At 44.2% G+C, this 11,398-nt stretch overlaps 1 protein-coding gene across 2 annotated transcripts in view; it reads right to left on the minus strand.

Moving 5' to 3' along the window:
• The window catches only part of rassf3 (Ras association domain family member 3), a 56,932-nt gene extending 48,889 nt beyond the window's left edge, over nucleotides 1-8,043 (minus strand). For both annotated transcript variants that reach the window (XR_014552482.1, XM_083632042.1), the window contains exon 1: nucleotides 7,756-8,043. Coding sequence is in view for 1 of the 2 variants with exons in the window: in XM_083632042.1 (XP_083488168.1) it covers nucleotides 7,756-7,881 (126 nt within the window). In the remaining variant the exon portion in view is untranslated. The remainder of the gene's footprint in view (nucleotides 1-7,755) is intronic.
• Nucleotides 8,044-11,398: the final 3,355 nt, after the last annotated feature.

Below are 11,398 nucleotides of genomic sequence, written 5' to 3' on the forward strand. Positions count from 1 at the left end.
CAGGGAGCGGGAGAAAGGGAAAGCAACAGAATAGTCTCATAAAAAGGTTTATGTAACAGTACAAGGTCAACAGACCTTGTACTGTTACTCCAACACACCAACCAACCAAATTGTGTTCACTTTGAAAGTGAAAACATAAGATTACAGACTGACTCCAGGGCTCAACACTAACTTTTAAAAGTGGTTGCCATCCAGGCATCAGCTTTTGGTCGCCGAAACTGAAAAACCGTTTTTGGCCTACTTTGACGAGGTTAAGAATGATTAGTGACTGAGGTTAGGGCTGGTGTCTCGTGGACACCTTGCGTGGGATCTCATGCACATTGTCTCTTGCAAGCACATAAGCACCTTGTGCGGCTGATAGCACCATGTTGTAATGATGAATGTCGATTGTCGATGATGTATTTTTTCTTTCTTTCTTTTCCTGTGTGTGAGCCTGTTTGTCTTGTTTGTATGTTCTATACAAATTTAAAATTAAATATATATACAAAAAAAAAGTGTTGTTTGTGTTTCACAGATTCACTTGTATTGTTCAGTAACCCCTCAGACAGGCAAGAAAGCGGCAGAAGAGGAGAGATTTCCCCTCTCTATTCTTTCCAATAGTTTGGTGCGCTTGACAAATTGTGAAAGCGAACCGGACCAAATGAAAAATCTTCCCCCCCCCCCCCCCCCCAATCGCACAGAGTCCACCAGCTTAGTCACCTTATATATTATGTGTCAGCTTAATAATGACGATGTAAGATTTTATATCATTCGTTCATTCATTCTCTCACTCACTTATCCATGTTCATGCTCACAGATATAGAACATTTTGCCGAAATTCAACAATGAAGGATCATATCCAATGACAAAAATATACAATCTGTCAAAAGTCAATGTTCACATCATCAGATACATATTCTCGTCAGCATACATCAGGCAGCAGAATGCAGGGAAACAAGGTTGCCAGTTCATCACAGGCCTATTTTACTCAACAGATGATGGTCTTTGGTTGCCGCTGATGGCAAAAATGGTCTCGAAATTAGGGGTGCTCCGATCACGTTTTTTTGCCACCGATCACTGATCGCCGATCGTCTATGAGCAATACAGTATCTGCCCTACCGATCGTTATGCAGATTGTTTTATATCAGCTGGTATATAGCAGTATTATATGTCGTCCGCCCCCATATAATAGGTCTAACAGTTTCCATTGTACATGCATTTTTTCCATCAAAGTTCAAACTTTTTTTTCTCCCTACCTCAATATTTACGAGATCATCATGTAAACAAAACCCATGTGCTTTTAGGTAGCGCACATCAGACTCTGTGTTGCCAGATTGTTTCCATAGACCTGCATTTGTTTGGATGGTTTGGTGTGCATTTTGGTGGTTTTTGAGCAGTCTTTGTGCTGAAAACTATCGCTGTATCTGGCAACCCGACCCAACGCAGCAATCACTTTTTGTTTCAGTCTTGCAATCTTGGTAATTCAAGGTTCAATCAAAGCAAACACACAAACGCACAAACGGCTTAAACAGCTCGCAAAAGGCTTTTGACTGATGCGAAAAACGCAGAAAATCGAACCTGTTCCGAAAACTGTTCCGACACAACATGAGGTCGTATTTATTTTTAAAACGTGCACTTTTGTTCACGTGCATTTTGAGATGAAAAATACGGACTTGGTGTGCAAAAACCTCAAGTCTGTGCTTTTAGAACCAAGGCTCATTAAAACACTATGAGACAAGACAAGCAGTAACAGACACCCGACACGTTGTTAAAGAACGCAGACTGTGGGTTCTGCTGGAGAGATGGACTCACAGGAAGGAAGCAAGGCCTACACGCCACACACACACACACCCACACACACACACACAGACCGAGAGAACGAGAGCTGTGTATGGTTGGCATGGCAGCGTTGTGAAAGGTTGACTGAGTACTTCAAACACAAGTGTTGTACCTCACATCATGCTCACACACACTCTCGGCCAGAATAACACCCTGCGGCCTCTTACTGAGGCAACTGAGGTAGCTATTATAACTAAACACACACAGATGTGAAATCCTCTCTCTCACTGAGTTAGATCATAAATATGAACTTGGTGACATTACTGCATGATACACCTGCATATTACAATACAATTGTTATTTATGTTACCAAATGGGTATGATTTTCTGTCTTTTCACACATAAGAGGAATAAATACAGATTCCATCCAAATCACTTTTGTCCAGTGACCTCAAATAAACAGCCTTTAAGTCATGGATTGAATCTGTGCTTGGGCCGGTGCAGCAGTACTGAGTATGAACACGGTCCAGGTTGCTCTTGGAAAAGAGATTTTTAATCTCAATGAGACTTTTACCTGGTTAAATAAAGGATGTTGATTGGTGAAAGGCTGCAGCTCTGGCCATATGGGCCAGTGCAGCAGTACGGAGTATGAACATGATGGTGAAAGGGTGGAGCAGTACTGAGTATGAACATGATGGTGAAAGGGTGGAGCAGTACTGAGTATGAACATGATGGTGAAAGGGTGGAGCAGTACTGAGTATGAACATGATGGTGAAAGGGTGCAGCAGTACTGAGTATGAACATGATGGTGAAAGGGTGGAGCAGTACTGAGTATGAACATGATGGTGAAAGGGTGGAGCAGTACTGAGTATGAACATGATGGTGAAAGGGTGGAGCAGTACTGAGTATGAACATGATGGTGAAAGGGTGGAGCAGTACGGAGTATGAACATGATGGTGAAAGGGTGCAGCAGTACTGAGTATGAACATGATGGTGAAAGGGTGGAGCAGTACTGAGTATGAACATGATGGTGAAAGGGTGGAGCAGTACTGAGTATGAACATGATGGTGAAAGGGTGGAGCAGTACTGAGTATGAACATGATGGTGAAAGGGTGGAGCAGTACTGAGTATGAACATGATGGTGAAAGGGTGGAGCAGTACTGAGTATGAACATGATGGTGAAAGGGTGGAGCAGTACTGAGTATGAACATGATGGTGAAAGGGTGGAGCAGTCCTGAGTATGAACATGATGGTGAAAGGGTGGAGCAGTACTGAGTATGAACATGATGGTGAAAGGGTGGAGCAGTACTGAGTATGAACATGATGGTGAAAGGGTGGAGCAGTACTGAGTATGAACATGATGGTGAAAGGGTGGAGCAGTCCTGAGTATGAACATGATGGTGAAAGGGTGCAGCTAAACCATAACAAACCGTGGGCGGCTTTGCTGGTGTTGAGAGAACAGGATAGAGAGCTGAGAACAGACAGGAACTAGCATACAATGGACTAGGAACCGGGATGGAGGGATGAGAGGAGGAATGGAGGGGTGAGGAGAAGAGGAGAGGCTGGACAGAGGAAGGAAAGAGAGAGAGAATGTGTGACAGGGAGGAGGAGGAGGGAGTCAGATTGAGAGTGTTTAACTTTCATCTTCACATTTCCATGGGGACATGGGACAGAAAATCACCTTACACATGACATGGGTAGAGTGGTATGGCTTTGCTGATTTATTTTTATTTTTATTAAATCATCATGATCATCAGTCAGTCAGCGTCATCCACCCCTGATTCGAGATTAAACGGGATGAAAATTTCATATCACAATTCTAGTGACTAGGGCCATATTATTTCCGCAAAATGGGGAAAAAAAGACATAGAATTTGGTGATAAAAATGGAATCAACTGTAAACATGGAATATTTCAGAATTTTCCATGTGTTTGAAATTGATATAAAAGTAGAACTAATGATCCAAATCAAAAGTAGATCTACTTCATAATTGTAGATTAGACATAGAGAAATAATTCCCTTTTCAATTGCAGTGTTTTGAGAGGGGGGGTCGGTCTTGCTTGGGACCCTTACGTCACCTCACACCTTGGTTTTCACACGTCTATTAGTACTTTTTGAACATTTTAACAAACCGTGATAATACTGATAACTGATCATTTTGGTCATGGTCACTATAATGGTGATATGACATTTTCACATCGTTCCATCTCTAGTTTCCAAGATCGAGTTCCCAGATGGTTGGGTGAAACAAGCCATCTGGCAGTGTCAGGTTAATATAGGGATGCACCGATATGAAAATTTTGGCCGATACGATAACCGATAATAACATTGCTGTTATTTTGCCCTTCGGACCGATACTGATACAGTATATTTAAAAAAATTACTAACATAATGATACGATATATATTGTGCATGTGCATCCCTATGTAAAGTCCGTTTTAAGATATCAAATGTTTCATATCATTAGTGATTGTTGCTCAGAATAAGATTCTGGTGAGTTCAGGTCAGTGGAAGAGTCTTCTACAATACGGCCAACATCTCCCTGACACTTTTCATACGGCCAACATCCCCCTGACACTTTTCTGAAAGATGGTGAATTATGCAGCATAACAGACTACAGTAAGCCTACAGTGATGATGGTGATGGTGATGATGATTTGAATTAAAGATGAGGAGCTTTAGCGCTTCATTGTGTGTGTGTGTGTGTGTGTGTGTGTGTGTGTGTGTGTGTGTGTGTGTGTGTGTGTGTGTGTGTGTGTGTGTTGGGGGAGAGTGGGATTTTAGTGGTTCACATGAGACACAGACCAGTGGGTCAGCGTGACATTTCCTCCACAGTGACACTATTCACACCACAATGCACGGGTGGATGGGTGGCTGTGTGGGCGAAAATGTGTGTGTGTGGGTGAAAATGTGTGTGTGTGTGTGTGTGTGTGTGTGTGTGTGTGTGTGAAAATGTGTGTGTGTGTGTGTGTGTGTGTGTGTGTGTGTGTGTGTGTGTGTGTGTGTGTGTGTGTGTGGTGAGTGAGTGAGTGAGTGAGTGAGAGACAGACAGACAGACAGATAATATTGCCCAGTGGTTATTTATGTTGTTCTCTGTGTGTCTACTGTTTACATAGCTTATCGAATTCACTTAGTCATTTACAGCCGTGGCGCCGGTTGCACAAAGCACCTTAAGTTAAGATTTTCCATAAAATCTGAGTTAAGGTGTCCATAAAATAGAAAAGGCTGCACAAAACACCCTTAAATCGTGTGCTTACGTTTTCCTTACATTTTAATCTTCTCCTTAAGGTTAAACATTTTAAGGCTTAAAATGTTTAACCTTAAGGAGAAGATTTAAGGGTGTTTTGTGCAACCGATTCTATTTTATGGACACCTTAACTCGGAGTCTAAGGAAAATCTTAACTTAAGGTGCTTTGTGCAACCGGCCCCAGGCTTCTAACTGTACGACTTGTCCTGGGAACCTGTCCTGAGCTGCTGCTGCTGCTACAGGCAGCTAGCTGGGGGCCTGGGGCTTGGACAGAGGAAGCCGTGGAAGTGATACTTAAAGCTGTAGTTCCTCCAATGGCCACTTGAGGCTGGCTCCATAAGGGAGTCAATCCCCATAGACCTTAATGTTAAAATGCTAATTTCACCTTTCATAACAACTGTACGAGGGGTGAATTTTTATATAACTTACCCATTTAGAGTAAAAACAGATGATAGAAAAGACTGTTTTGGTCATGATTGACAGGTCACCTGTCCAGTGATCATGCAGCTTGCCGATCACGGACCAATAGCAAGAGGAGCTGCGGCTCTGGGAAACCCCTGCTCTCATGCCGTCTCACGGGAGCTGCCATATTTTTTTAGACGGTCTATGTGCTGCTACTGTTACTACAGTAATACTACTTGCTTTCTTCATTTCTTTTACTCCATATGTCTCTCTTATAGACTCGGTAACATCTCCACCACATATCTCCATCTCGCCCCTTCTCTAGTTATAAGTACTGTTATCGTATGCTGTTGTAATGTGGGGAACCACCAGACAGGACAGGAGAGGAGCCCATGACTCATTTCAGGTCCTGAACCACAGTTTAGCAAACGAGGGGTCTCCATCTCTCAAGCAGCAATGTATGGCCACATTGTCACTGCCATGAGGAATGAAGACCTGTGTCAAGGGCCTATTATGGAAAAATGAAGGGTCACACTGCAGAATCTGCAAGCCAAGTGGGCAGAGAAGAAGAATAGCTCCATTCTCTTACACTATGCTGACTCTGAGTCTTAAGAGTGTGGAACAAACAAGCTGTATTTGCGCGAGTGTGAGAGATTGTGTGTGTGTGTGTGTGTGTGTGGGGGGGGGGGGGGGTGTTTGTGTGTGTGTGTGGGTGGTGTGTGTGTATATGTATGTATGTGTGTGTGTGTGTGTGTGTGTAGGTGTAGGTGTAGGTGTGTGTGTGTGTGTGTGTGTGACATTTTGAAACTGCAACTTATCGGTACTTGGCCAAGGATCTGGGGAAAAATCACCTATTTTAGAGTTCCAGACATGTTAGGCTGAATGTCTTGGGTTTTAACCCAATCCAGAGTCTAGCCCTAATTCTCTCTGCATACGAGGGAACCTAGGTTACAAATAATGTAGGCTTTGGTTGAAGGGTTGTTTAAAGTCTGGGCCAGGTTCTAAAGTGGGTTCAGAGCTGGTTTTGGTGGGTCCTTGTGAGTCCCTGTCAAGACAAATGTCCTCTGTGTCCAGGGCTGGAAAAACCTGTACCTTCATGTTACACACACCCCCACTTGATTTCCTGCAGGGAACCCATATGGGATGATTGTTGTTGTTGTTGTTGTATTGCATACTAAAACTGTCTGTACAGCATGTGAGGGCATAACTGTGTTAAGAGTGAATGAATGTATCATTAGAATATCATTTATTATTTCAAGTGAACCAAATTAGAATGAAATGAAGCTACTCCTCATTTCCCCACTTTAGTCAAGTCAAGTCAAGTCAAATTTATTTATATAGCACTTTTCATACACAAAGGCAATTCAAGGTGCTTTACAAAAAAATAATTGAAAAAACAAGCAGCAAAGCAATGCATATATTAAAAAAAACACAGAATATATACTCAAATTAACCAAATTTAGAACCACCATCAAAGAGTGGTTCTAAAGTGGGGAAATGAGGCTGGCGCAATTAATTGCAGAAAAGAGCTGACATGCAGGTAACTGATATTTAAATTGCACTATGGCTATAATAATAATAATAATAATAATAATAATAATAATAATAGCCATATTTCTGCTTATTTTGGTTCCATTATTAAACCCCATCACTGTCAAATGAAATGTAGGATACTGATAACTGTCGAAAGGGGATTAAAACGACACACACATGCCCCTTGTTCGTATGCAAATGACTGTAAATAGCCCCAATAGCTAGCCTAATACCGTGCCATTTTCCCTGGTCTTATGTCCATTAAAAACGTTGGATACGTTATGTGTTTGAAGTTGAACATTAAAATGTTCGTTAGGGTGATCTGGTCAATTCGGCATGCAGTCAGAACTCAGAAGGTAACATTAGCAAGCAGCAGCAATGCATTTCAATGAAAAGTCATGTTTTGGAATTGGCTCACCTAGGCCTGCACAGTGTAACGTTAACGATGGAAACGACCGTGGGAATCACATGCGAGCCAGTTCTAAAAGTGCTAATTAAATTGAAGAAAGAAAAAAAATGCGGTTTTGTAATATTGGATGTATGCCGGGATCATGGCTTCTAACGAGTTGCAGTCAGTCTTCAGTTAGTCAGGTGTGTGTGTGTGTGTGTGTGTGTGTGTGTGTGTGTGTGTGTGTGTGCGTGCGTGCGCGTGCGTGCGTGCGTGTGTGTGTGTGCGCGCTGCGTGCGTGCGTGCACGAGATAAGCAGGGGGTTCAACTGAATGAAGTCATACAAAACATGAGAAGGCTACAGAGAGATATGAACGTTACACGACGCTGAAGGGAAAGCAATTGGACGTTACTCCATGTGTATTTACCTTCTTGCACTCTGTCGCTTTGCCTGAAGGTTTCTTGAAGAAAGAGGTTCTGGCCGTGAAAAAATACTCTTCTGAGTCCTCCTCTAAGCTACTGTAGCCACTGCTCATTGTGCTATTCCACGTCATTGGCGGAGAAAACTTCTTGACTCAAACTTGGATGCATCAAAAAGAGCAAAATGCACGGCGAAGAATGTTCAAAACAACAAGTCCAAACGTGGTGAAAAGCAGCGAGGCTGTGTTTGAACGAGATGACTTCCTCTTTCAAATCCGCTCCACTGTCTCACTCCCACCCGGCACTCCTTCCTCCCGGCGTCAAACACACACGGACTCACACAACTCTACTTTTCCCCCGAGTTGGAAAAAAAAACAAAAGAAAGAAAGTTTAAAGAAGTTAAACGAAAACGCAATTGACGAGTTAGTTATACCGAGGAAAGAAGTCAACTTGTAGTTCCTAATTTCGAAAGAGATGGCGTAGAAATGCCACGCGCAGTGTCAATTGCATGTAGACCAACCAGTACACTGTTGAATGTGGCAGCCAGGGGGTAACTTGTCTGACAGCCAGGCAGGCTACAGTAAAGCCCCGCCCACTACATACAGAGAGCCAATCGTCTGTCTGACAGCCAGTATAGCCACACCCACTACCGACTCACAACTACAGCCAGCCAATCGCCTATCTGACAGCCACAACAGTAGGTCGAGAGCCAAAGATCGTGTGTTGAGAAGATCATAAAGGGTAGAAGTAAAGAGTTACAATGATATGGCTTGATAGCCTTTTTTTTTATCCAGTAATTTCACTTTTACTTGATAAATATTAGCCTGATATCAGACTGAATTCGTTACACTCATTTCCATCTTCAGAAGCAGCCCAAAACTCAACTCTCAGTGGAGTGGGCTGATTTGAAGGTCACCCAGGCAAGATGTTTTGACAGAAGAATCATACCTCATTTTAAATTGTATCCTTTTCCCAAGTCCACATTTACTCTCCACCATCAATGAATCAGAAACATTGCAAAGGAAATTTTTGACACCAATAAATTCCATCTGCTTCAGTAAACTTGCCGCAAAATAACAGAATACTGCTCTAGGGGCATATTTTGGAACTTTTTCCACCATTGTAAACAAACCAGTAAATTTGCTAATGTGGGTGTGGCAACCTGCATCTCCTCTCTTCTGTTTTGTCTCATAAGGCTCTTTCACACACAGATCACGCAAAATTGCAGTTTAGGAGTCCCGCAAAGCTCGCAGCCTCGCCACAGAAATTGCTTTCACACAGAGCCAAGCAGCACGGCCACATTCCCGTGTACTTTCAGGTGAAATCCCCCACTCCCGGATTGAAAGGCGAGCGGAGGGATTTCCAGCTCCTCCTAGCCCAAATGAATATTTTCATAGGTTAGTGTAGCCTAGGCTACTGTATGATGAACGAATTCATTCAACAACAAGACTTCCCTCCTTCTCCTACTCCGCTGAGCAGGGAGGATAGGTGCACTCGCATGGTGGGCGGGCTCGCCTTAATATCAAAACGGGCTCCGCCGCGGAGTGCATCTGCCGACTTTCTGGCAGCGAAGTGTTGCATTAATTGCATTCAAGGAAAGCCAACTTTATTTAGGCTATACAACACATTTCATAGAAGTAAATTCACTGACTAAGCAGATCGATATGGTGTCCTACTAAAATTGGAACGATACACGACCGCACGCCAGTCTTCTCTGTATCGTTCCAATTGAGTAGGCTATACTAAAATTGGAACGATACACGACCGCACGCCAGTCTGTTCCGCCTTGCTGCTCCGACGCTTTCAAGTGAGGCGGGTTGCCCGCTAAACCGGCGCTGTGACAAGCTTTGCTCCCGGGACAAAAGGCGTATAACAATTTACCACCAACGCGCGTTCATGACTTTCACATCGGAGGAGCGGATCCTATTTTCCGTGCATTTTTCGGCTTTCAAGGCCGGTGTGAAAGAGCCTATAGAGAGCAGAGAGCACAACACCATTATTGTGACCAAGCAATAGCTCTGAATCAAAGTTGTTTCTCTCAAAAACTCTATGTTACATTGAGCTTGGGTGTCATTTCAAAGATGTTTTGGATGTTTTTAACAGAAAATGTAATTATGTCTTAATTATGTCTGCAACGGAGTACCGCAGGGATGACATATTTTTGTAGTCGGAACACGGAAGTCCCGGACTTCCGGGTTCTTCACTGTTTCTGCCTATGGGATTTTTGAATGGGTTTTTGGCGCGATGCTTCAAATAAGGGCAACGCAAGCTTATTCAAACGCGAACCAGTGTTCAGCGAGATAATCTTCACACACGAGGACCACTTTCATGAGTTTTGAAGCGTAAATGCGAGCCCTAGAAGTAAAAAGCTTATGCTAAGCTATTCCAGAACTACACACAGTGTCGCATAGGCTTCCACGTCACGTCACCACAGCCAAATTCAACCTGGAGTGTTGTTGATGTGTGCGCTGCTGTGCACTGATTACCCCGGCCTGAACCAGGTGAGGGAAAGAGAATGTCCGTGTTCGTCCTTTGAAGTGATGACGTTATTGACGTATAATATCCCCGTCGACAGTGTAGTCTCATTTAGCCGTTTGCTAGCTAGCCGCCCTTTTAACGGCATGTAAAAGCTTCAAAACTCATAAAAGTAGTCCTCATATGTGAAGATTATCCTGCTGAACACTGGTTCGCATTTGAATAAGCCTGCGTTAACCACAGACCTCACTTGAAGCATCGTGCCAAAAACCCATTCAAAAATCCCATAGGCAGAAACAGTGAAGAACCCGGAAGTGTTAGCATCGATGTTTTCTGGACTCATTCCTGCGGCTCTGTAGAGAGCCGCAGGACTGGCGCCCAATAGCCAGCAAATGCTTCGAAAAGCTGGTTATATCACAGATCCGCCCCACACCCCTCCGGACCACGACCCGCTACAATTCGCATACTGCCCCAACAGGAGCACAGCGGATGCAGTAGCACACGTGCTCCACACCACCCTCTCCCACCTGGAGGGGAAGGACACCTATGTGACTACAGCTCAGCATTCAACACCATAGTACCCTCCAGGCTGGTAAGCAAACTCAAGCATCTGGGACTAAGCACAGCGATGTGTGACTGGATCCTGGACTTTCTAACAGACCGCCGCCAGGTGGTGAAAGTGGGCAACCTCACCTCCTCCCCACTGACCATCAGCATAGGAGCGCCACAGGGGTGCGTCTCCAGCCCCTTCTGGTACGACCTCTACACCCACGACTGCGTGGTGACTCAGAATTCGAACACCATCGTGACGTTTGCAGACGACACAGCGGTCGTGGGGCGGATCTCCAGGAGCGACGAGACAGCCTACAGAAAGGAGGTGGAGGCCCTGGAACAATGGTGCCAGGACAACCACCTCTCTCTGAACGTCTCCAAGACAAAGGAGGTCATTGTAGACTACAGAAGGGGGGGGGGGGGCGCACACCCCCCAATCACCATCAACGGCACAGTGGTGGAAAGGGTGGACAGCTTCAAGTACCTGGGAGTCAATATCCACCAGGACCTGACATGGGCCAACCACACCGCCACTGTTGTCAAAAAGGCCCAACAGCGAATACACGGACTCAGGCGCCTGAAGAAATTCGGGCTGAGGCCAAAAATCCTCAGGGACTTCTACAG

Source organism: Poromitra crassiceps (assembly GCF_964638095.1).
Source record: "Poromitra crassiceps genome assembly, chromosome: 2".
Classification (NCBI taxonomy): domain Eukaryota; kingdom Metazoa; phylum Chordata; class Actinopteri; order Beryciformes; family Melamphaidae; genus Poromitra; species Poromitra crassiceps.